This window comes from Dermacentor variabilis, chromosome 6 (genome assembly GCF_050947875.1).
Source record: "Dermacentor variabilis isolate Ectoservices chromosome 6, ASM5094787v1, whole genome shotgun sequence".
In the NCBI taxonomy this organism is placed as follows: domain Eukaryota; kingdom Metazoa; phylum Arthropoda; class Arachnida; order Ixodida; family Ixodidae; genus Dermacentor; species Dermacentor variabilis.
Window position 1 is genome coordinate 145,696,748 of NC_134573.1, and position 26,834 is coordinate 145,723,581.

A 26,834-nucleotide genomic window follows, 5' to 3' on the forward strand; every position below is an offset into this window, starting at 1 on the left:
CCCGACGCTTTAGAATATACCTATATGTAGCTAAATCTAGCTGACGGTATTGTAAGTTATTTACCATGTGTCGTTATTCATTAGACGCCGCGCAATCGCCTCTTTGTTTTGCAATGTTCTTAAAAGCATCGAACGGTAGGAAATGGATCACCAAACGAAAGACTCGATTCTCATCCCAACAACAGCGAATCGTTGGGCTAGTACGTGCGTCACTTTCTGCAATGGACAGCGCTGTAAAGTGGCACGGAACGGCAGTTAGAGGCAGCTCGTTCAATAGCTACGTTTCCGTACTGCTGCAGCACTCCTACTCGCGAAAATAGAAAAAAGTGGTCATAAGATCGTCCAAGTTCAGGCGAATCCATGTACTGGTGCCTGAACAGACATACTGGAAGCGCAGGCGAACAGATACCGTAGCACCTGATATCCCTCTACAGCCCTAGAAATATGAAGAATCGACCACAAAACAGCCGAAAAGTTAGAAAAAGAAGAGAGAGACGAGCAAAAAAAAAAAGGGGGGGGGGGGGGTTAACTTTGCCGGAGCACCACCAGGTGTCTCCACTCAGCGTGACTGACGCACGCAGCGTATATTATACACGCGGCAAAACAAAGTCCAAGGACGGAAAAACACACAGAGAAGGTCCCGCGCACGCGCGGCTCGCGCATTTCAGAGGCGAATCACGACTCGAACACGCGGCAACGCATACGCATGCATACTAGTCGGCGGCGAGCGTGCTGGTCATTGTTTCCGGGGTTTTGGTTTGCGACCGCCGGCTTGCACGTCCGCTGGACGGAATCGCCATCGATTCTGGACGGCCCCATTGTGCCGGCACGGGCGCCTCGTGTATCCAAATCACTGCGCGCGCACTCGTATACCGTGAGGCGTTGAGAGGTGAATCAAAGAGGCTATGCTACCCCTTTCTTTTGCTTTCTCAATTTCCTTCACCGGATGCGCGCGCATACAGCCCGAGTGCTCTTGTATGCGCATGATTATAAACGACGCGGCGCCCTGGTGCTGCTTCCATCTGGAAACTTCGTTTTGCTTTCCTCCCGCTAAAGACTGTGCGTCCGCTAGCCGGGAAGTCTAGTTGCGAAGCGCCCACGGTGCATAAAGCCTGCGTTATACTTTGAATGCGCGTGTGCGTGCGGTGCTCACGCTGAGAGAATTCCTCGTGCAAGGCGGCGCGGTTCGCTGGAAGCAGAGCTGCGCATTCGGCAGCGAGCCAGAATGAACGGACGAGCGACACTCACGAAGTCCCGTTGCTTTTTGGACTCGCGCATTCAAGGCCGCGTGACTTTCATTGTGAGCTGTCGAAGGCGTGCCTGTAGACTAAGAGAAATAAGGAACTGTGTACAATGGCGCGTCCGGCCTCCACTTGTTGCCCCACAAAAAGAAATATTTCTGTTTAAAGAAGAAGGAAAAGGAGGGAGAGAGAGACAGACAGAAGGAACGCCACGAAGGCTCAGCGGGATTTCTGTTGCTGAGAACGAGGTCGCAGGTTCGACACCACGGCCGCATTTCCACGGAAGGAAAATCCGCAGAAAAGAGTCGCGTAAGGTCATCCGTTGGCTAGGACTAGCGTTAAGAGTGGGAAAAAATCATGAGATCGCGCATAGCTTTGTAAACTTCTTGAAGAGCACTTCACTTTTCTACAGACTCATCGCTTTGGCCATGCAAAGTTTATACACCGTCTACGGAAAAAGTTGTTAACAAGTGGAATCGGTAACTAGGTTGTTTGCTAGAAAGTCTGTAGACATTAGTCGACAAAGATTGCAAAGTCTTAATCAAGTCCACAAGCTCTTCATAGACGATCTATAGACTTTATTCTTCCTAGGTGTCCCTCTTCGTTTGTCTCACTCAAAAAAAAAAAAAAATTATGTGGGCTTTCTGCAGAACTACAGGATGCCATACAATATAGGTAAGGACTACGATAAGACCATTTGACCTCATTAAGGAGATACTTCTCTATTAATTTCTTGAATTCATTCATTTGCTGAATCCTTTATTAGAAATGATGTCATGCAGCCTGTTATTGGTTGCGAATAGTGTTTCAACCAGCTGCCTCGCAGCGCTGAAGAACGTGAATATACAAGCCTCATTTTTGAACAGGAACAGCGGAATGTTCTGGCGACAACGTACCTCCGAATAATGATCTTCAGACCTGTACTAAATTGCAGTCCAACACCTTCACTTAAATTAAGCATTCGGAATCCCGGATTCATGTCCCTGATGCCCTTGTGCAGAGAAGGTGTACTCCAGCACCGCCAGGGCGAGCAGTAGAGGAGCGTCAATCCTGTATCACTCTCATCTCTCATGAAACCGCTTCCCATTGTCTTCGAGCGGAAGGTGAGAAGTCCAGGGTATAAGCGACTATCAAAAGAGCACGATAAAGACGTTTTAAAACAAATCAAACAGACAGGCAAGAGACAGGACAAATTTTAAGGCAGGACGGCTGTAGAAGTGTCTGACACTACAAAGGTCAGAAGAGTCAGTTCCCCTCAAAGCTTGATAATGTCGTGGTTGCTTTAACCGCGTAAGCTGTCATGGGCTCATTCGAATGGCCGTTTCGATTGGCGATGCTGTATGCCGCCACCGCCAGTGTCCGTCCCAGCTATCGCCAGGAATTATAAAAAAAAAAGAAAATACCCAGTTCTCGCTGAGATCGCACCCGTGCGCGCAGCGCCGGAGTCAGCTACCCCACCGCTGAGCCACGCCAGCGCGTGCTAGCTAGCTGCGGAAACATGCCCTACACACGCGTCCCAGCGTGCGAGAAGAAACGCGATGTGAGACGCGCGCCACGTAGCGTCGAAACGCTCACACTTTGCATTGCAGTTACATGTTACTACACCATGTGGCACGCCATGGAGCATTTGCATTGGTAGCGGTACAAGGTAGACAGAGAAGTCTTGAGAAGGAAAAAGAAGATTAAGGAGGTGTATACAAAACTGGTAGAATGAAAAAAAAAACATACGTAGAATACCTGATTAAATGAAGAAGGCTAGGTGTCTGCTTGTCGCCACCCCGTTCGAAACGGTATGCCAATAAATCATCATCAACATTAGCATCGTATCATGCCACTTATCACACGATGTGACATGCGCGTCGCGTAGTGTCGATACGTGCAAACTTTGAATTGCAGCTGCGTTGTATTCTACCGGGTGTCCTGACATGGTAGGAGTTGCAATGTAGCAGCTGCATGTTGCACTCAAGCAGGCTAGGTGACTATTTGTCACCGACCCGTTTCAAAGGGCTTGCCAATAATAAATCATCATCGTTATCAACGACATCGTATCGTGCCGCGTGTCATTAAGGAATGTGACACGTCTGCCCGTGGTGTGGATACCCATGTTTGCTTACTCTTCGGTACACGCTATGGCGTCTCCTCGCAAGGTACGAACCGCTGCTGAAGAAGCGAATCGCAGAGCTACGCGCGCGGCTGCAACCAGGCAACGTCGGGCTCAGCAGACCGCTGTGCAGAGGGCAGCGCGAGCCGCAGCTCGCCGTCGACGCCGGGCGAACAGCTCAGATCGTTTTATGGGCCCGAACCATCGTGTCTTATTTTTACTTATTTCCAATAAGGTTTTCACTCAGTCACTCACTGTCGTGAAGACGACGCGAAGAGGCTTCGCCGCGGAGACCCTCCAGTGCGTGATGCCGCAAATGGACCTCCTACGGAGCCGCTCCTCAAGCTGACGCTGTGACTGTGCTGCTCGTGCTGCACAAGGCCTGTGCGTTTTTTGGTGCAAAGCCCAGATGTGGTTAAAGATCGCGCCATGCACGTGGTGATGAGTCGTCAGCGAATTGTGTCCGACATGGAGAAATGAGTCGCAAATGACAGATGTAGCATGGCTGTAACAAAAAGCCTAAATATCAGTCGCTATAAATTGCGTAAAATGTATATGTAACAAAATAGTGACAATGGCTAGAGGAAAAAAAAAGTTAAATTATGGGGTTTTACGTGCCAAAACCACTTTCTGATTATGAGGCACGCCGTAGTGGAGGACTCCGGAAAATTCGACCCCCTGGGGTTCCTTAACGTGCACCTAAATCTAAGTACAACGGGTGTTTTCGCATTTCGGCCCCCATCGCAATGAGGCCGCCGTGGCCGGGAATTCGATCCCGCGACCTCGTGCTCAGCAGCCCAACACCACAGCGACTGAGCTACCACAGCGGGTGATAATGGCTAGAGATGTGCGCTTTGACCATAAAGGTTTCGTTACGTAACGACGATGTAGTAAAAGGTGTAGGTTTTACAGGGGCCCTGTTGAGGCACTAGTGCCTCAGCAGTGCCCGTGAACGCAAGGGCTGGAAGGCAAGTGCTCTACAAGAATGCTGTCGCAACAGTAGCCTCTAATAAGATAGTGTGCTACGAATCCATTGTTATGATAACTTGCAGTGTACCAACGTAATGTAAAAATGTCAATGCTACACCTTACTGTAAAAAAAAAAAAAAGGTTATATATGCCACCCGCAAAGCCTAGTCCTTTGGAACTTCCTCGTGTGTATCTCGATTTCGGGGCCAGATTTCTGAATGAGCAAACGAATGAGCCTTGAGTTGTCATGTAGTGTCCTGTCTCCTATAGGCAGCTACCCCTCTCAAGGGTTGCAATGTGGGCTTGTTGGTAATGCATCTTCAAGGGGTAGCGCGATTAAATGACGGCACAAAATAAGACACACAGGGACACGCACAGCGCTACTGTGTGTGTGTCCCTGGATGTCTTTTTTTTTTTTTGTCCCGTCTTTTAATCGCACTGCCGTACATCCCTTGAAGATACCCCTCCCAGTATGCGGGCCTGACAGCAGCGAAAATTCGTAACACGAGGGCCGCCGTCCGGCAGCCCCCACCTATCTGCACAGGCGCGGTAAATCACGTACAGTGGCTTGGAAGCTTTGGACGAAGGCTGTACGTATACGCCTAACTACAGTGACTACAGCTTACATGTAAACGCGCGGTATTATAAAGGAACGTACGAGCCTGCCTATGTAATACCGGAACAAACACCGCGCACGGTAGCCCCTTAATCGACTGACGACAGCTCGGCGTATCCAGCAAACAAAAGTAAAAGCTGAACGGCTTGTCTGCCGAAGTCTACGCCGAACGCATGCAGCATACGCGCATAGCACTCTCGCGTTGGTAAGTTACTGGTATGTAGTTCAAGACTGCGTCGCGCACGTTTAGCTACAGAGCAACACGGGCCAACGCGTGCGCACGCTTTCACTGGATCGCCGCGGAGGAAAGGAGAAAAATATATCAGCACGGCTAATGCAATCGATCCCCGCAGGCAGCAAAGCCCGTCCCTTATCTCGCGGCCATCGACGGACGCGACGGACGCGCCGCGAATGATCCTTAATGGAGCACGACTGCATACCAAACACGGTCCCGCCGTCTCGGTCGAGCACGCGGTCGGAACTTGTGGAAAGGAGGAGGAAGCTAAAGCCGCGGAGGAGGATGAGGATGAGGAGGGACGGCTGCGGACAATTGGCATTACCACGCGACGTCCCGCTTACGCCGCGCCGCTGGGCTTCTCCTTCGCTCAGCCGGCGCGGCCGATCGCGCCGGCGTGCCAAAGGGAAACCGAGGCACCGCATGATCGTTCTCGCGCGATCGGGGTCGCAGTGCTCACGGAACGAATGGAAGAAGACCGCTTTTTCGTTGGGTGGATTCGGAACGCGCGTGTGTGTGTGTAAGGTTGACCGCTCTTGCCATTTCATTTTTTTTTACTTTCTTCTTTTCTTCTGTCGGGTCGGAGTGCCGTTGAAGGCGTGTTGCCGTATAGGCATCAAAAAAGGTTGGGAGAGAGTTGGCCGGCCGAGATCTCACCCGCTTGGACGGAGGGATGCTACGGAAGAAGAGCCCGTCGAGTTTGTATAAGACCGGAAGTGAGAGACGGATGTGTGCGAGCCGCAGTTAACGTATATGACAGCACGCCCTGAAAGAAAAGCGTAGGTATTAGTGACACGCTCCGCTCTCTGCGAAGGCGGAATTAACCGGAACGCGCCTTGTAGTTACGGTTACGTTGCAGTAACGGTTTTTTTATATTTTTTTTTATAAGTGGCACAAGCGAAATCGTCGCAACCATTTATTCGGATAGTCTATAAAAAGTCAATAACTTTTTGTGTGTGTGATGAATATATCTGTTAGACAGCAGGTGAACTTGTCACATTTTTGTCAACGAACGTCTACAGATTTCGTGCAATGAAACCACTCGGGTGTCCACGTCAGAGCAAAACTTGAAAGGGATATATATATATATATATATATATATATATATATATATATATATATATATATATATATATATATATATATATATATATATATATATATATTGTGAGACGAGGTTTAGGCAGCCAGTCTCTTCTTTATTCTCCCGAGACAGAGCCCCACCACCAGGCCCCAAAACGGTGATGATGAGTACAGGTGAGAATATGAAGCGTATGAATAATGCTCACACTAATTTCCCCGCACGCGCAAGCGGCCAGCCAGGCCGCGACTTAGCCAGGAGGGGAACGCCGAACGAATCGTTTTAGGCGCGAAACGTGAACGATCTCCGAACCACGACAACGAAGGTCGGAAGAAACGTCTACGGGAGTAACGCGATAGTTCACGGGGGATGTTTGTTCGTTAATAATATAGGGTCCAAGAAAGCGGGATTCAAACTTCTCGCACAAACCGGGTGCACGAATGGGCGTCCAAAGAAGCACTTCCTCTCCGGGACGAAAGGAGACGTCGCGACGAGAGATGTCGTAACGTTGCTTGCGATCTAGCTGACTGACTTCTGTGTTGAAACGAGCACGTTGACGGCATTCCTCAAGTCTCGAAACGAACTGTTCGGGTGTACTGTCTGAGGTGTTAGTTGGAGCATTGAAGAAAGCGGCGTCGATGGTGAATGTCGGTGAACGGCCGAAAACTAGGTAGAAAGGTGAGTATCCCGTAGTTCGTTGGATAGCGGTGTTGTGAGCAAAAGTCACGAAAGGTAAAAGTTTGTCCCAATTGTCGTGGTTTGGCCCGATATACATCGATATCATATCTATTAGTGTGCGATGAAATCTCTCGGTTAAGCCATTTGTTTGTGGGTGATATGCGGATGTCGTCTTATGAACTGTGCCACAAGCTCCGAGTACTTCTGCGAGCATTGTTGACATGAAAGTCTTGCCGCGGTCGCTTAACAGTACACGAGGAGCACCATGGCGCAGCACAATGGCATCTAGAAAGAAGGTGGCGACGTCGGAGGCTGAACTAGAGCGTAGAGGAGCGGTCTCTGCGTAACGTGTGAGCTGGTCAACAGCTGTCACGACCCATCGATGACCCGCTGGCGTTATGGGCAGAGGGCCGACTAGGTCTATCCCAACGATGGCAAACGGTGTCTCGGGACATGGGATGGGCTGTAAAAGCCCAGCAGGAGGCGAAGTCGGTCGTTTCCGCCGTTGACACTGAACGCAAGAAGCGACGTACTTGGCCACAAAGGTAGACATGCCTGGCCAAAAGAAACGGCTCCTAACGCGGTGGTATGTTTTGTGGAATCCCAAATGGCGAGCAGATGGGTCGTCGTGCAAGGCTTCAAGGACTTGTGTGCGCATCGAGCGTGGAAGAATAGGTACCCAGCTGTGTCCGTCGGAGTTGTATATGTAGCGGTACAGCACATCGTTGTCAAGCTTAAATAGTCGCAGTTGTCGACGTAATCTGGCATTTGGTGCAGATGTAGTTCCGCACAGGCGTTGGATGATGCTGTCGCAGTAGGGGTCAGAACGTTGACACGAGGCGAGGTGAGTGAGGTGATTGGAAGATAACGCGTCGGTAACCGTGAGAGGTAATAACGGTAATAACGGGAGTGACGACTTAGTCTCATCATCAAGTGGCGAGCAATGGAGAGGTGTACTCGAAGCTAATAATGGCAGCGGGCAGCGAGAGAGAGCGTCGGCATCTTGATGCTTTTTCCCAGACTTGTAGACAACGTCAAAGTCGTACTCTTGTAAGCGTACCACCCAGCGACCAAGTCGTCCGGACAAATTTTTGATTGACGACAACCAGCATAAGGCGTGGTGGTCGGTTATGACCGTGAAATGGCGTCCGTAAAGATATGGTCGAAATTTTTGGATCGCCCAAACTACTGCGAGACATTCCTGTTCTGTGATCGAGTAATTCGTTTCGGCAGGTGTTAGTGCGCGACTGGCATAGGCAACAACTCTCTCTCGTGAGGTGGTATCACGCTGTAAAAGCACAGCACCGATCCCATGGCCACTAGCGTCGGTGTGCAAGCAAGTCGGTGCGTTGTCATCGAAGTGACAGAGGACAGGGTCACTGGTTAATGCCTGCTTGAGGGCTTGGAAAGAAAGTTCGCATTCATATGTCCAAGGGAAAGCAGAGCCCGACGTGAGCAACTTGTGTAGCGGCGACGCCATGGCTGCAAAATGACTGATGAAGCGGCGGAAGTAGGATGCCAGGCCTAAGAAACTTCTTAATTGCTTTTGATTTTCAGGGCGAGGGAAGCGATGCACGGCAGCAACCTTTTCGGGATCTGGTCGAATGCCATCTTTGCTGATAAGATGGCCCAATACTTTGATGTTCTTTCTAGCAAAATGGCATTTCTTTGTGTTGAGTTGGAGTCCAGCGTTGGAAATGCAAGTGAAAACTTCGTCCAAGCGCTCAAGGTGCTGACTAAAAGTTGTAGAAAAAATAACGATGTCATCTAAATAGCACAGACAGGTCTTCCACTTAAGGCCACGTAAAACTGTGTCGATCATGCGTTCAAATGTTGCAGGGGCATTACATAAACCGAATGGCATGACGTTGAACTCGTAAAGTCCGTCTGGCGTTGCAAAGGCTGTCTTGTCCTTGTCCGCTTCGTGCATGGGTATTTGCCAGTATCCGGATCGGAGGTCTAGACTAGAGAAATATTCTGCACCCTGGAGGGAGTCAATGGCATCGTCAATTCTTGGCATCGGATATACGTCTTTGCGCGTGATCTTATTAAGGGCTCGATAATCGACGCAGAATCGTACGGAGCCGTCTTTCTTGCGAACCAGCACGACAGGAGACGACCAAGAACTGGAGGATGGCCGAATGATGTCTCTTTTGAGCATGTCATCAACGTTATCCGCAATGATTTTCCGTTCTGCGGAAGACACACGATACGGGCGGCGGCGTACAACCGAACTGCCTTCGGTTTCGATGCGATGTACTGCGACGGAAGTGCGCCCCAGAAGCTTGGAGTGGACGTCAAATAAGGCTCTGTGTTTGTGCAGGAGTGCCAGAAGGTCTTCTTTCTGCGCAGTGGTCAAATCGGGATTTATCGCGGCCGTTAAAGCAGCGGCAGCAGTGTGATAATCAGTTGTGGTAGACAAAGGTGGTGATTCGGTGTGAAGCGGTACCCAAGAAGGGGTTCCCGCAGGAGTCGGCAAGGTGGATGTCGAGGTACTGGTCTGCTGGTCTTGCGACATGGTCGAGTGCAGTTGGTAGAGGCGGCGACCCGAGCGGAGCTCCAGGGATGTAGCGTAGGTGAAGCTGGAGAGAGACCGGGAGCGAGAGGGCGAAGGGACCGGACAGCACCTCCACCACTTGTGAGACGAGGTTTAGGCAGCCAGTCTCTTCTTTATTCTCCCGAGACAGAGCCCCACCACCAGGCCCCAAAACGGTGATGATGAGTACAGGTGAGAATATGAAGCGTATGAATAATGCTCACACTAAATATATATATATATACTTCATATGATGCTTTTTTTTGGACGATACCGAATTTAAAGATAGATTGTTGCAGATAGCACAATTCTAATTCTTGAACTGGATTACTTAAAGAGGCGGACATCAACGAGAATTCAAAATTAGTAATCGACTAATTAAGGAAAGCTCACTCATTAGGCAGTTATTAATTACTTTACGGCACATGATGCAATTTTACGAATAGCAGCCGGCGCGTGTTTTCAAGGCATATAGACCTGGAACCAATTCTAAGGATGGCACCGGTCTCGAGATACACGCCGACAAACTTGCGGTAAAAAAAAAAATTCAACGTTGTTGCACTTACTTTTATTGATCAAAGCGTCGTTTTATGCATCGAAGCACAAAGAAAAAGTAACTGGACCACTTGTATACCCCGCTTCGGGAACGAATATTTCGAAACTGGCGTTATCCAGATAATTCGCTTCAAGTGGATGCACCTTGACACAACTCGCCGGCTACAATTCGTAAATTGCAATGTGTGCCGTAAAGTAATTAGATAAAAAATTTAATTATCAAAAGTTGGATAATTAGATCATTAAGCATTTCGATTTCTCGCACAAGTAATATCCGCCTCTTTGAGTAATGTAGCGCAAGAACAAGAACTGCGCTATCTGCCAGAGGCGATTTTTAAAAAAAAATTCTGTGTGGTCTCAAAAGAAAAAAAAAAAGCACCTCGCGTATAGCTAAAGTGCAAGACTACAGAGAGGTTCTAGAACGGTACGAAAGAAATCCATGCACTATATATAGAGGGTCTCTTCCCCTAGTTTTACGACATGAGTGCGCTTGTCTACGCAGGAAAAAAAACGAGGTAGGCTATCAACTATAGACTAAAACTATCAACTGGGTTTGTTTGTGTCGAATCTGCATATGTAGGCAGTGTTCACACGTGACAAAAAGAAAAGGAAGGGGGAATGAGGAGGAACATAGCCATGCAGCGACTCGCCCAGCAAAACGTTCTTCTAAACTAGCGCGCTCGTATGGCGACGCGGCCGTTATCAGCAACAACCGACAGTTAAACACTCCCCCCCCCCCCCCCCCCCCCCCCCCCCCCCCCCCCCCCCCCCCCCCCCCCCCCCACAGTCCCCGCGCATCCGTGGCTGCAAAACGTTTCCCCCCGTCTCGTTGAGCGCATTACAAGCGGCGAAGAAGACAGTGAAATGACCCTATCAAATTATACGCGCAGTGCGGTTCACGCGGCGCGGTACGGGGCAGCCGCATTCACGCGCGCAAGAAGAAAAGAGAAAGTCACGGAACACATCGGGGCATGCAAATGAGCACGCGTTCTGCAGCCGTCAGTCAACATCCCGCACTGCAGGCGGCTGGCAGGCAGGCGCCACCCATGCAGTGGCAGCAGTGGCCGTTTCCTCGTGCTGGCTGACCGCGGGGTGACGACCCGACTTGTCTCCCGCTGAACAGGCGGGCGGGGAGGGGAGAGCCGCGCACACCGCAAGGGGCTTCCGCGTGAATCGGTGGCTTTGCCGACACGTTCTAGTGTAACGCCGACCCCACCTCCGACCGGAGATATACGGAGATATACGTGCAGTGCGACGGGAAACGCGTGAATCCCGTTTCACAGGATCCGATTTCGCGCGCGACGTCGCAAGCGCGGCATTCGCGAGACGCCGCACGGTCGGTCCGTTCGTGCGACACATTTCGCATCGATGTGCGCGTTTGGTTCATCCGGAGTACGTGGCGTCTGCCGCAGGCGTAATCGTGTCGTCACGTTCGTCTTGTTTTTTTCTTGTCGCGGCAAAGTTGTCAGAAAAGCGAGACCGTTTGTCCCCGTCGTTGAGACTTAACCGAACCTAATCAATCCAATCAGGGGCAACTTAGTTAACCTTCTTGCCCTTCCTCCTTTTTTTTTCACTCTCTCTCTCTCTCCAGTCCAGGCCATGTTCCGAGCCTCGGGCGCGCACATAACTGGCCAGGGCTGGATTCCCGCGTCACGTGCCACTGGTGGTAGTTCCTCCAGTGGCCACCGAGAGGCGCCCCGCACCACCCCAGGAATCAAACGCGAATTCCGCGACCCGTAAAGCCATCGTGCCGTAGTCGTGTCGTCACCGTCAAGCCGACGTTATCGTCAGGTCACGCCCCCTCGCCCTCGTGCTCCGCCTTGTCGCAGGGTGAACAGAAATTAAACTTTGCCGCCGTCAGTGGGATTCGACCGCACGGTTTTATACGGCCATGTGTAATTGTGAGCAGGACGCGCCAACCGCGGCGATTACGCGTGTCCTTGGCACCTGGCAAAATTGTGCGCGAGGTTTTAGAGTCACACAGTCTCTTTACGGGGGGTGGCGTCTGCGCGAATTCCCGTGCTTACATTTCGGAGGTTACAGGCCTAAGTCACACCAGACATTATCACTCTAGCAGGCGAGGACGACGTCGTGTGCATTACAAAGCGGAAGTTAGTTATTGTGAAGACTGTGGCGGCATGTTTGTCGTGAGAATGCGCTGTCGCCACACAAGATGTGTTCAATGCCGGAGCAGTCGCTCAAGACCGCAATTTCTTTCGTTCTTGACACTTCCACATCCAGCCTGCTTAACAGGTAGTTTTAATAGCTGGCCTGACGACGACAACGCCTAACACAACAAAGACTGCACGACGGCGCGCCGATGATAGGGCTGTTCCTACGGAAACTAATTAAGGGCAAACCATGTCGAAGCCGCAAACCTGCCGATTGCCTCCAGTACCCACTCTAATGTTGCTGTGGCCGCCGAGTTCACCTTTAAGAGATTATTTACACAGCGAGTTGATGAGTGAGTGGACGATCATATGTATCGATAGGAGAGAGAGGGGGGCAGGGAGGGAGGGGAGGAGGAAGGAGGGAGGGAGGGGGAAAGGCAGGGAGGTTAACCAGACTGAGTCCAGTCTGCTAACCCACAGGTGGGTAGGGGATGGGGGAGTAAAAGAAAGAGTGATCACATAAAAGTTATGGAGCTGGCTCCGCTGCATGCACCTATCATACATAGACTTTGTTGAGCCTCTTGAAAGTCGTTAATTTCCCCAAGGCGCCCGAGTGCGCGCTGTCTTCGAACGTGCTAATTCGCTCTCCCCGGTGGCGTTGTCCCTATGTGACACGCCACCTCCACCGCCGGCTCACTGCACGCAACTGATTGGCATACATGCGAGCGTCACCCATATCGGCGGCCGCAACGATGATTACCGCTTTCACGCACGATCGCCGCGGCATATTCGTGCTGCTACACACAACGACGGGACAGCCAGCACGGCGACGCTAATTTATGCCGCTCCTTTCTCGGCGGACACCACTCGCACCTCCGCTCGAACAGCGCGCGGTACTGCCGCGTTAAAACGACCTCGATCCTACTACGTGTTAGTATTTTGCTTGCTCGTAGTTTTGGCTCTGGCGTTTGTCAAGACTGGCGTCGCGTACGAAGGCAAGGGTCTACGGGATGCCGGCCGCTCGAGTCACCGGCAGAGAGGCCCGCGGCATCTGTCCGCGCCGCCGACGGACGATGAAGAGCGACGTACGTACGCGTTGTGCGGTTCGCATCAAAGCAGCAGCAGCTTCGGCCGGTATGCGTGTGCGGGTCCCTACAGCTGCGCGTCGTCGGCCGTCTCGGGAGTCCCGGATGCCTCGAACGCGTGCTCCTCCGGTGACACGTCACTCTCGAACCATTTTTCTCGGGGCGATCGCCGTGCCTCTCGGTGCAGCGTTGAAAAGAGGAGACAAGTAATAAGTACGAAGGACGAGTCGGTATGGTGTGTCCCACTGAAGTCTAGCGCGCGTCGAGATTGCTGCCGCTTCCGGGTTTTGTTGGGGGGAGGGGCATAAACTCGTGGCTCCGCGGTTGCCACCCGGGACAGTGTGCAACTTCGTCAGGGTGACTATAATGCGTCGGTATGTTTTTTTTTTTAAATCTCTCTTTTCGTGGTCTGAAGGTCTGACCCTTCTTCGTATTCTGTATGCCCTCATTTCTTTCCCCTGCTTTCGGCACGGCTGACAAATAACGCGTGTGTAGGCGCAACGGGTCTCATGGCACGACGCGGATTCAGGACGCGATCATGTACTAACGAGCGCTCTGAGATGACAATGGCGCGAACATGGCAAACGTCACGTGACCTTTTGCGTTCTCTCGAAATGTTTACCATTTGATAGGCTGGCCATACAAATTTGCTTCTATTAGTGATGCCGAAAGATAAAAAGTACGGAGTTAAAGTCAATTTGTTTCCAGAATGAATGTTAAGGTCAGTCAATTAATCACGGTCAGGCCCTTTTCATAATCGTAAAGTTATAGCTATCTCGCGAGGCAGTTTGCCAAGCAAACGGGAACACAGTCAGTTTTGCAGTTCGTACATATACGAGCACAATTTGCTTGTCTTGTGACATGGTATAAGCGTATAGCATCGCTCGTGATAAAATCATGCGCAAGAAGCAAGCTCTAGCAAGCACAGATGTAGCCATGTAGCACATTGTCTTCATTTGAACCACGACCGGCTGGGCAAATAAGCAATGCAATGGAACGCACTTGCAAATTTGGAAAATGGTGAGTTGAACGCTTAAGATACAGTTTGGTTTGGATATTAAGGCACGACGTAAGTTTCCGGACATATTCACCTGTATACGAAGTTGAAAAATGCGACGGCGAAACGCTCATTTGTTCCAGCAACTTCTACGGAGGTATTGGTTATCTAAGACGAAGAATCAACGAAAGTGCTAAAGGGTGAGAAGAAAAGAGTAAGAAAAGGATTACGGAGATATGCTTAACGGCTGAGAAAAGTTTTCGAAAATTTCGCCTCGGCGACGGAAAGCAAATTGTTACTCGACTGAGAAGCAACTTTCGGTAAGCTTCGTGAGCCCGTCCGATACGAATGAAGTACAAAGAACACAAACAACGTAACACACCAACAATCGTAGTTTTAGCAGTAATAAACACGTGTTTGCGTCTCAGTCACTGCAGTGCTGTATACCAAGAAGCCCAACACTTCCATTTCGTGTACGTTCTTGCACGATTAGTTAAGCTACGTGCAACCGGTGGCGTAAGCTTGGTCGCAAATTTTTTGTTTTTTGACCGGAAAATGGCGGAAGACGAAGACCTCGCCATAAAACACCACTGCACTCATAATGGGGTTTATATCAAAGGTATGTAGACCATCTTTCCGCGTATGACCTGAGCCGCCATCGCTTTTCTCCGCACTGCGGGAGCTGCAGGCCTGAGGGAACTTTCTGGCGCACCAGTTCATCATAGCGCGAGAACAACTTACTCGGCGTTCCCAGAGGGGACGTTACGCATACAGTCGCAGTAACGTTTGTAAACGAAACTCGTTCGCTAATGCGCAACGTGCGGTCTGCGGGGGCTTTTAAACAAATGCTCGCGTTACGTCGAAGCCTATGTATCACTGCACCACCGCCGATACGTAGTAGGCGCATATGCCTGCAAGCCAGCGCTTACATGCCAGTGCTCATAAACCAGGACATGTAAGATAAGGCTTATAAGTTAGCTTGTCAGCCTCCACATAAGAGCGCGCCGAATGGCGCGTATCTTCTTTACAAGTAGTAGTAGTAGAAGAAGAAGAAAACAGCATTCTAGCGGTGCCATCGACCGTAGGGCTAACCTATAAGATTCGCCGCCTGAGGCTGTCTAAATATGCCCTGAAATATTGGAGCAAGGAAGTCTCACGGCGTTTTGCTGTGGCACGGCGAGGAACCGAACCTACGACCTCGTACCCAGCCGTCTTCGCGTACACGCGCCTTCGCCTCGTGCAGATATAAAACAAAAAACAAAAAAAAGTGACCGCGCAACACGGAAATGTGGCTACAAGAGCAGGCATCAATTCGCTCATCGCGCTCGATTATACACTGCCCCGGGTACCGTATAATTAACAATATGGATCGGGAGGTCGAAACTGGGTCGACGAATGTACACAGCCCCGAGCGGAATGAGTTCAACTCGGTTATTTAGCTGTAAAAGATAAGCGAGAAACTTTTTTTTTTTTTGTTCTCACGTCACCACGATCTCGTCCGCATTATCGTCGACCTCGCGTTGGCGTGAACTGGCTCGCGTATAAAGGAAAGAAAAAAAATAATTCCGGCAAACGCAGCGAGACACCTGCAAACAAAACCAGGAATGACTTTCCTGAGCGCGCATCCTTTGCTATAGGGCGAGCTTATGTAACGCCGTCGGCGGATGCAGAAGCATGAGATGGATGACTTCCGTCCGCGTTACTCAGGTAAAAACCTCGAACAATGCAAAGGCGTGGGTTGGTACGGTATATAGAACGAGAGAGAGAGAGAGAGAGAGGGAGAGAGAGAGAGAGGGGGGGCAGGGATGTTAACCAGTCGAGAGTCCGGTTGGCTACCCTGCACTGTGGCAAGGGAGAAGGGGGGGACAGAAAGAAGGGAGAGAAAGAGGGAGAACGAGGCTAGTGTGATCATCATGGTGATACAAGAATGACTTCGCGTTCGTTTTCCTCGCAGTCGAGTAATTTCCTTCAAGAGCAGACAACGCCATGTGGTGGGCATTAACATATAGAAATACCAGAATAAACTACGTGTGAAACGAAATGGCGCTCCGAGAATTGATTGCTTCGATTTGCAGCCCGTATGCGATACTGCGCGAAGACTTGAAGGCAAGCGTGTAAAGATGCGCGAGCTCATTAACACCACGGTCGTGGATGGATGACCGCGCAATTAATTGCTGCTAATTTTCGTTACGTCGTGCGATGGCGCGGTTGAATCACCGAGCTCAACAGCAGGCGGCATAGTTTACCGTTGCCCCCACCTGTAGATTAGTGATACGCATAATTAGACACCCGGTGTAAGTCGACGAGCACCGTGAGTAGTATAATATATAGCTGATTGTGTAATCAGGGTAGTGGTTACGCAATCGCGCAGGTGAACTCACAATTTTTTGTTTTAATTTGACACCCGGAGGAGAATAGGTCGAAGTTACAGGCGCATACCCTGGAGACGCCAGATCAATTGGAACGTTCATCGCCGCCTCACAGACGGTCACTATAAGCACGGCTGACTTCAGACACCGCAGTATAGCAATCTTGCGGATTTCTATTACTGCAGTGCACGTGCGTGACGCCACGCTCCCGAGATCGTGCTTATAGTGATAGGCTTTTCGCCCTTTAAAGTATTGGTAGCACCATTAACGGTACTAACATCGGCGGTGATGATGATGATGATGGTGATGATGATGATGATGATGATCACCAGGAGGGGAAGGAGAGAGAGCGGTATGGTGGTGGGGGAGGGGGGGAGGTGATGATAATGAAAGGGGTGACCACGTTAAGTGGTCACTCAGGCTCGGCGCTTCAGCCACTTTCGGTGGCCAACGAGTAAGCACTTACAGTATAGTAGTCGCATAGTATAAGTATACCGTGCGCTAGCCAGTTGCCCCACTGGGGGATTTCGGCAGCAGCACGTAGTATAGTGGCGGCGTCGAACGAGACGTCGGCGCGAGAGGAAGGGGGGGGGGGGGGGGCCGGGGCCGCGCTGCTTCTCACCTGAAGACCACGTTGGCTGGATTGAGGCTGGCCGTGCCGGGCTCGTTGGTGAGAACCTCGGCGCGGAATCCCCGCTCGTCGGCCACGTAGTTGACCCGTCGGCTGCGGCCGTCGGCCGTGCGCAGCGTGTAGAACCCCGTCACGCGTCCCGTCACGTCCGCCGTCTCCGAGCGTCCGTGCGACGAGCCGTCGCGCGGGTCGGTCGCCGTGTAGCTGAACGAGTAGGGCCGCCGGGGGGCAGCCACGGCCACGGGCGCTTCCTCCTGTTTTGAGAATAATATATAACGATATTTGGGGTTTTACCTGCCAAAAACACTTTCTGATTATGAGGCACGCCGTAGTGGAGGACTCCGGAAATTTTTGACCACCTGGGGTTCTTTAACGCGCACCTAAATCTAAGCACACGGGTGTTTTCGCATTTCGCCCCCATCGAAATGCGGCCGCCGTGGCCGGGATTCGATCCCGCGACCTCGTGCTCGGCAGCCCAACACCATAGCCACTGAGCAACCACGGCGGGTGTCCTGTTTTGAGGGGTGCCGGGTGGGGGGGGGGGGGGAGGGGGGAGGGAAGGGGGCAGCGCGCGACGGTCACAGTGGCACGCGTTTCAACGCAGGCCAAACGACACGGACTGTATAAGAGACAACACGCAGCGCTGTCTTGAAACGGCTGGTCTTGTTTCCAGTTTTTTTCACCGTCGTTTACTTCTACCGCTCGAAACGTCACGGGGCACGTGTAGTACATCGCTATGTAGGCGCGCACAACCGAAATCCGCAGAATCCACAAGCAGATAGAGTGTCTGCTTGTGGTTTCGTCGTCTGGGAATTCATATAACGCAGTTCCTGTGAAGGAGTAGGAGGAGCAGGAGGAGAAAACAAAGGGAGAAGGCAGGGATGCTAAACAGAAATGCGTCTGGTTGGCTACCCTACTCTGGGGGACGGAAAAGAGGGAATAGAAAGATAAGACAGAGAGGAGGAGGAAAGCCGTGGTGAGCGCACGTACGCATGCGGTGGGCCTGAGCAAGAATACCTACATCGCAGCGGAGCTGCTTAGCGCAGTACTTTAATCCGAGCTGCTGTGTCTGTGCCTTTCTGAGGAAATTATAGGTAACCAGCGCTCTTTGCCTTGAATGACAGTAACAACCACGTAGGCTTAAGTTCTTTGGTTATTTTTCCTTAGTTAGGTCTGAAGGTAAACATTAACATTGTTAAAGTTCATAGGGGGGAGTGTGCTCTTACCACTAGCGACAAGCGTCATGTTATACTCGCTGTAAAGTGACATTTAGTGGCGCCACTTACCTCTGGTGAAGTTTACTTCGATTGAGGTTTAATTTATGCCTGACATATTGAACGCATCAAAACTCGGCCGGATATCGTCATGATTTAAGGTAAATAGCATTGGTCAACTATACTAGCTATGTGAAAATGGGCGCTCTTTTAAATGTTAGCATGGCGTTACGCGCGCGACGGTCACAGTGGCACGCGTTTCAACGCAGGCCAAACGACACGGACTGTATAAGAGACAACACGCAACGCTGTCTTGAAACGGCTGGTCTTGTTTCCAGTTTTTTCACCGTCGTTTACTTCTACCGCTCGAAACGTCACGGGGCACGTGTTGTACATCGCTATGTAGGCGCGCACAACCAAAATCCGCAGAATCCACAAGCAGATAGAGTGTCTGCTTGTGGTTTCGTCGTCTGGGAATTCAGGAGTAGGAGGAGGAGAAGAAAACAAAGGGAGAAGTCAGGGATGCTAAACAGAAATGCGTCCGGTTGGCTACCCTACTCTGGGGGACGGGAAAGAGGGAATAGAAAGATAAGATAGAGAGGCGGAGGAAAGCCGTGGTGAGCTCGCGCACGCATGCGGTGGGCCTGAGCCTACATCGCAGCGGAGCTGCTTAGCGCAGTACTTGAATTCGACCTGCTGCGTCTGTGCCTTTCTGAGGAAATTATAGGTAACCAGCGCTCTTTGCCTTGAATGGCAGTAACAACCACGTAGGCTTAAGTGCTTTGGTTATTTTTCCTTAGTTAGGTCTGAAGGTAAACATTAACGGTGTTAAAGTTCATAGGGGGGAGTGTGCTCTTACCACTAGCGACAAGCGTCATGTGATACTCGCTGTAAAGTGACATTTAGTGCCGCCACTGACCTCTGGTGAAGTTTACTTCGATTGAGGTTTAATTTGTGCCTGACATATTCAATGCATCAAAGCTCGGCCGGATATCGCCATGGTTTAAGGTAAATAGCGTTGGTCAACGATACTAGCTATGTGAAAAATGGGCGCTCTTTTAAATGTTAGCATGGCGTTACCTTTCTACCGTTACCAATACCGCCGACTGTGCACGTGTTGTGTAGGACGCGCATGCGCACTTTGGAGGAAGCGGTAGCCGATTGTTGCAAAATTTTAATGGTACGCTAAAATACTCAAACAACAAACATATTCAGGTACGCCACTGAGCGGGACACCACCTTCGGTCGGTCGGCTCGGTAGTATTTTAAAGCAGCATTCAACTCGTACTTCGATGATAGGCGAGTTAATTATGATTGTGATAAAGCTTTATTCAGGTGGATTGGCGAAGAGGTGGAGGGAGGGGTGCCATAGGCGTTGATGAATCAGATGTCCGCCGGACCAGCTATGAAGACATGCTCCCACGTAGTTAACGCTGAAAGCCATAGTAAATATAGAGAGCTGGGTCATATTGAATGATTGTGGCGAGAGTAAAAAGGCAACTGCCGGGGCCTTGAACAGCGCAGCAGATCCCACTATTCGGTTTGCTATTCAACGGAAGACGGAACCACACTTGAGGCAGGGCGCATAAGCGTACTCTGCGTCCCATACTCCAAGTCACTTGAAATAGCACGTGTACTGGTCACCTCTCACGCCATGCCATTTTCTACTACTGTCAACGCTCTACGTTCGTGAGTCAGAGATTGCGCATCAGTTCGAAACGGAGGGAAAACTTATTTAACTTCGATGAACCGTTCCAGGGGTACTGCGTTCGTTGGAAGTGTCCGTTTCCCTTTCCTTTTCGGGAAGCCGGACGACGCTCTGGACATTTGAGCCCACGTGACGGGCGTGGCCAGCGGCGGAGGAGGAGGCCAGGCCAAGCCGTCTTAGGCGGACAGGACACAGTCTGTCGTTTGCTCGGTGTCCCCGGCCACAGTTGGCGCAGCGGACCCGGCGCTGGTCGCAGAGCACCACCGGGTGAGGTCCGCCGCATCGCAAGCACCGCTGGTTGAACGGGCAGTGCCTGGAGACGTGTCCCACCCTCTGGCACTCGTAGCACTGCGGCACTTCGGGCCTGTACTCCTCCACTTGGCGGTCGACCGCGTCCAGCGTGACCTGGCGAGGTCGCGGCTCGTGGGGCATGAACACGAGCACGACTTTGTCCGTCGGCTGCGCGTTGTCCTGAGACGACGCGGCGGCGGCGGCGGCCTGGCCCTCCCGCGTGCGGGTCTTGACGCGCCGCGCCTGGACGACGCCCTGCGAGCTGAGCTGGTCGGCGACCTCTTCGTCCGTGTACCACTTGGTGACGCCGCGGATGAGGCCCACGTTGTGCTGGTCGCTCCTGGGCACCTGGACGTCGACGGCGACTCCGCAGACCGTCTCGGTCCTCAGCAGTCTTCTGGCGGCGCTCGCGGAGCCGACTTCGACGAGGATACCGCCGCGGGCCGTGAGACGGGAGCTGATCAATCCGTGACCGACTACGTCGCACGTGGCCCTGTGGAACCCGTTCACCGTGAAGGTCTCGATGCCCTGGCGAGACTTTGGCTGCACGAGCATCAGAAGCCCTCTCTGCGGGCGACGATTTTGCGTGGTCGAGACGGGACCGTCCGACGGCGCCGGCGGGGTCGCGGGTCGAACGTTGTTTGACACTTGTTCCTTGTAGCGGCCCGTCGTATGTCTGGGAAACAAAGCTCTTCCGCCGCTGCGTCCAGCCGCGGAACTCTGTCGGTGGACTTGATCATAGCTGTTGTACAGGTACGGCAGGTACGGCTTTGCGACTTCCTGACGACCGATTTCTTCTGCCCTGGCGCCGCTGCTCTGAGAATTGAGACCAGCAGGGGCGTCGTTGCACCCCGGACGGCGGATCAGGCTTCTTGGGCGAAACAACGACATTGGTCAGCGTTCGGCGAAGCACAGCACGAGACACAAATTGAAGATAGCTGCTGTTACGTGCAGCGCGAGTCCTACGATGTGCCGTTGAAGCATTGTTAAGCGTAGATTCTGCAGTGCGCTGCCAAGTGACTCCACGTTAAGAAGTGCGAGTTTGCCGGACGCCCTTGGAACTCTTGGATGTGGATTACCCTTCGCAGTAAAGTTTTCGCAATCCTCTTGCTGAACATGGGAATAGCGAAAAACTAATTTACCAACTAAAGGGATACGGTGCCAGTTGTGGCTGCAACAGCTGACTTCGGCTGAATTCGACGTTTCCTAATCAGAAGGCGAGGCATTGTTCAAAGCAGGACATAACGTAGCAGCTACGGACATCTCTATGTTGCTAGCCGGCAATTCGTCATCATAGTCTCTATTATAGTGCCAGATCTCGCTCCCAACTGGATCGTATTTCAGTCAATCGTGCGAACTTGCCCTTGTTCTTTAGCAGTGCCAACCTCTCCTGATCGGTTTAGACCTCTGACAGACGTTAACTATAGCACTAGTTGCTACATGTGCATTGTTCACAAATTTCGGATATTAATCTTTAATTGCACACGCACGGGCGAGCGTGCGGGATACTTTGATGATCTGAGAGGAGGAGGGAAGGCCGAGACAGTGGCTCTGGTCTATTATACTACGTGGTGGGGCGAGAGGAGAGAGCGGAAGAAAAAATGAATCTGAGAAGGGATGATGCAGCAGTGAAAATCGGCTATGTGCAGTGCATACAATGAACTGTATGCGTAATACTATGACTGCATGATTACTATGACTGCATACTATGACTGCATGATTGTGTTTACGTGGACTGCTTGCTACATGGTTTGCTAAGAAAGCCACTGCTTTCTAACTGCTTTTTTTTTTTCGTCTGCATAAAATGAGCTAGCACAAACACGTTGCACATAGGCAAAATATTCGTACCTGCTGGTGCTTTTTGAGAAAGGGATAAAAAAAATGGTGGTAAGAAAACAATCGGGTAAGCTTACCTCATAAGGTCCTATGATTAGGCACCTTTCTCGGGGTAAGGGAATGAAAGAATGCGAGAAGCACATAAGAGGTGAAAAGCATGATACGCGAGAGTATGAAGCATTGTTGAAGCCTATCAAGGAAGTTTGATGACGTAAAGAAGTGCAACTGTGTCCTTTATACTTCTGAGAGAGAAATGGGAGAGGAAGGTGTGGGAATGAATATCCGGTTGGCTTCCCTGTTAAAGGGGGAGACTGAATAGTTGGATAAATGAGAAGAAAAGAAAGGAAAATGAGAGAAAACCAAAGAACTGTCCACCTACACATGGTGAGGCGCCTGACGAGGCTTACAGACTGAAGCGCTCACATTCACCCTATATGGGACTTTTACATAGCTTTGCGCTTCACCTTTAGATTTCACGCTGCTGTCTAGGTTGCTGAGAAAAAAAAACAAGAGAGAAGAAACCTTTTCTCTTTGAGGTAACCACGGCGCATGCAGGCTCTTGTTTCTGACGGTCCATCGCTGCCAGCGGTCACAATTAACGATCATCTCTTCCGCTTATTGGCAATAAAACAGCAAAAGCCACGTTAACGGTTGTATACCCGCTGGCGAATTGTACCGTGGGATCGCCTACGTGTGACATCCCCACTTTTGTTTTTTTTGAATGCCCCAACGAAACAGTTGATTGCGAAAGGTATTGAGAAAACGCCAATCACAGAGTCAATCGCTCATACCTGAGCGTCTTGGATTTGCTCCGGCGGCAGTATCTCGTCCATGTGAGCCGCCAACTCCGCTGCACCCGGAAACGCAAGGTTCCCGGATATTAGGCCCAGCAGCACTGCCATGGTCGCACTCGTTCCTGCCTGCGGTAAGACAAAAAAGAACTGTTATTGGAAAAGCTTTACCAATGGAGCAACGAATCCTATAACGGCATGCCTCGAGCATCCTCGCGCGGACGTAGCTTCAAATGCTAAGGCAACTCGACAACGATCAGACATCGACAGGTTGTGATGCGCGATTCACTGTCGTATCGGAGGCAGGTGGTGCAGTCGATTCCGGGTTTCCACAGCATCACTTGTAACGGCGGCGTCGACGAAGCAGCCCCAACCAACAGCAAGCCAACAGCGTGTTCGTCCTATGGTCAACAGAGGCTGCTTCGGTTACTTTCTCGTAACGTTACGTCGCAACAACGATAATCCAGCGAACTTTACGAGCACTCGGCCACGTTCACTCGGTCCTTTGTTGGAAATTTTCAGCGATTCAATTCCCTTTGGGCGTTCGTGCTGCGATGCTGTTTCCCTGCCTCGCCTGTAGGTGGGCGTTGCTTTCGCTGAAACTTATTCCAAGGTAAACATACCTGGTAGCGAAGCTTCCATGGGAGCCCGTACGTTCAAATCATGGTGGTCTATCGGCGGTTCATTGGGCTTAGCGCCGTCTGTATGTGGTGGGAACACTTCCGGCGGAAGAAAAAAATAATGTAACGCCATGTCCGTTAAAAACAGAAGTGACGTCATTTTGTTTTCGAAGGCGCGAAATCTGTTTTGTTAGCCTGCTTTTGGAGCTATATATTCAAGTGCCCCGCCGTTCGACTTGATGGGCATTTCGAGCTTTCAGCGCGGAAAGCGATGCAGGAAAAGCCAGCCGTACGGTTGTCGAAATCGCACCCCTGCACAGAACATACTTTCTTTGGAGGCCGATGAAAGCTTTAGGTGTAGAGTGCTGATCCTATCGTCGATCGGACGCTAAGCTCGTCGGCCGGCGCAGTCGTACGAAAACAACTACACAATTATATGGCGGTCGTAACTCACTACTTTTGACTGAACAGATTAAGAAGCGATGAAGCTACCCGCGTCACCAAATTCAAACTTCGACAAGGAAGAAAGCACAAACTGTGAGGGGGGCGTATTTCAACAGGTGAACTTTACGAGTGGTGCGCCTTTCTGCCCATTTCAAGACGTGCATTGCATTGCGAGTGATGGTGGCGCCCCCTGTAACGACGGGCGCCGAAAATAAATGCATTCATTAATAATAACAAAATTGAATAAACTTGCATTTTCTTAACTCGTCACGAATATATAAAATTGACCAGGAATTTCATTTTCGTTGAATGAATCTAACTGTGTCTCGCTTGAATTTAAAAAGAAAAACGCTTTTTTCTTTCCCAATGTTTGTTCCCTCCAAACGTAGTCGCGCTTCAATCGCTGCTCCCATAACCCCCCTGGCTGATGTCGGTGACAATCTGTACTGAACCGCTTTTCGCCCGAAGCTTCGCGACCTATTTTGGATCGATCTTGCTTATTGATTCCTTATCGACCCGGTTGACAGCGCCAGTGCCGTCTTCTGCTGTCGCATTGCTCGCGTTTTCAAACGAAACTACGCACACATTCTTCAGCATTACCGTGCTCTTGATGACAAAATATTTCTGATACCTAAGGCAACCGATTTTTCCCGGAACGTAAGATCCTACACACGTACATTTAGTAAAAAAAAATAATCTTGGGTGTCCTTGGCTTCGATCATCAATGCGCAAAGTTACTAAAAGGCTGCTGTCGTTCCTAAACGCAACTGGACCCCCCGTATTCGCTAAAAACTAAAATTGTTCTTACGTAATAGCTTTCCCTGGTTGCACGGTGCTCGGAAACTCGCCAATGTCGATAGCCACCGGCATGGTAACGACACCATCGTGGCGGAGACGGCCTGTCGCGGACTGCACTTACATAAAAAGAACTCTTGCGAATGCGGGTGAACTGCGCGGCTATCTGCGAATGCCTGCAGTGCAGATTATTAAGCGCAAGCTCTGTTCATACACCTGCAATTCTGTTGAACACGCTGTTGCGACAAGCGCTCACCCAGCAAACAATCGTAAACCACCTCTCTTCGCTTCCATTAAAATGGTCAGTCACTCGACAACCAGCATTCGTAACTAACCTCTGATGACTCAGCGACATGCGAGACCTTGGTGCACCAGCCGAAGATTGCTCCTCGCGCGGTGACAGCCTCCTTGTTCTTTCTGCTGTGCCTTTGACAGCGTGAAGGAGGGTGGCGGGAAAAAAAAAAGAAAAGCTGCCGAGTCGACCCGCTATCCAATTTGCTTTCAGCATTCTCGTGCCCATAGCGTCAACAGAGCGAGCACGCATTTACACGAGACGAGCTCGGGAAAGAGGGCGGCAAGACGTGCTGCCTCCGCGACCTTCGTACGGACGAAGGCCGCAAAAAGAAAAACAAAATAATAATGCGAGTGATCTACTGTGCGAAACAACGGAGTCGGTGAAATAAAGGCTTCACGCTCATCAACGCCTTCGCCACTTCCGGCTTTGCCGCAGTGCACCGCTTCTAGTCTCGCAAGGTCTGCAACCTCCCCTCCCCCCCATGCGCCTCCCCAACATTAAACCCCTCCCCCTCTCTCGCCCCTACTCCCCACGTTACCCGTCATGCGACAGCTCACGCCCACTTCTTGTGAAGAGCGAAGCAAAGCAAGAACGCGTCCCTCCGAAGATGGAAAGAGCGCGCGCCTACCTCAACACTGCTAGGTGTCAGGCTCAGTTCGAAATGGCTGCGAAAGCGCCAACGCAGAGTGGCACGTTATGAGCCATGGAGCGGAGCTTCGGGCCTTTTCACACTGAACTTCGAAACGCTATCATGAGGCCCTACTTTTCGTATTTGTGTAATAACTAACATGAAATCTAATCTTTGCCTCCCATCGCTGGCATCTCGCAGAACAGTGTCTCGTATTTCCCTATTCCACAAGTTGTACCATCATCATACTCTACGAGATCACCCCATCCCCCATCCAATTTATGTATCCCGTCTCATTGATCATCGGTACAAAGTCGGCATTTTGTCATGCAACACTAAAACTTTTTCGCAATCATTCCTGCCGCGAACCTCGCGTGACTGGAACCATCTTACCGCCGAAGTTGTAGGCCTTATTAATTATGAACAGTTCCGTGAAGCCTTAGCTAACATTGTATATACAGGTGCCATTTAAACACTCATGTAACCGACTGTATTTGTCTTCTTCATTCTTTTGTAATTACCACTCCCCCTCTGTAATGCCCTTGGCCCTGAGGGGTATAATAAATGAAATGAAATGAATTAAAGTTAGACACAATGGACACGGCCTTTCGATTTTCTTTCCGAACCTCATCTAACTTTAATGCGAAAAGCTTTTATGCATCTTACCAGACACTTCGGGGTATAGATAGGTCCCGTCTCTCACGATGCGCCTACGTGGCTTTTATAGCGAAGCTTTTCCCCCTCTTCCTAGCGACTCTGTGGCTCTCGCTAGATCATGTGATAGTCGTCGTTGCCATGCCAACGTCGGTGCCAGTGCGCACGTGCATGCCGTCGTCGTCACGCACCAGGTTACACGGCCACGTTGTGCCATTTTTACGCTGCCTCAAACAAAGGCTACATAGCCAGCTACCCGGAAAATGCAATCGCATAATATTGGTCAGCACAATGCCTGGGATGTGCATAACTTCTTTAAACAATAAATGCGGGACATCCTGCGCGACATCCAT

General features: G+C 50.8%; 1 protein-coding gene across 1 annotated transcript in view; it reads right to left on the minus strand.

The window, feature by feature from the left end:
* Window positions 1-26,834, minus strand: part of LOC142584396 (uncharacterized) — a 72,338-nt gene that overhangs the window by 26,933 nt on the left and 18,571 nt on the right. The window contains exons 2-3 of the mRNA XM_075694539.1: window positions 23,046-23,174; window positions 17,197-17,459 (exon numbers count right to left, since the gene is read on the minus strand). Coding sequence (XP_075550654.1) covers window positions 17,197-17,459; window positions 23,046-23,156 — 374 coding nt within the window. The 5' untranslated portion in view covers window positions 23,157-23,174. The remainder of the gene's footprint in view (window positions 1-17,196; window positions 17,460-23,045; window positions 23,175-26,834) is intronic.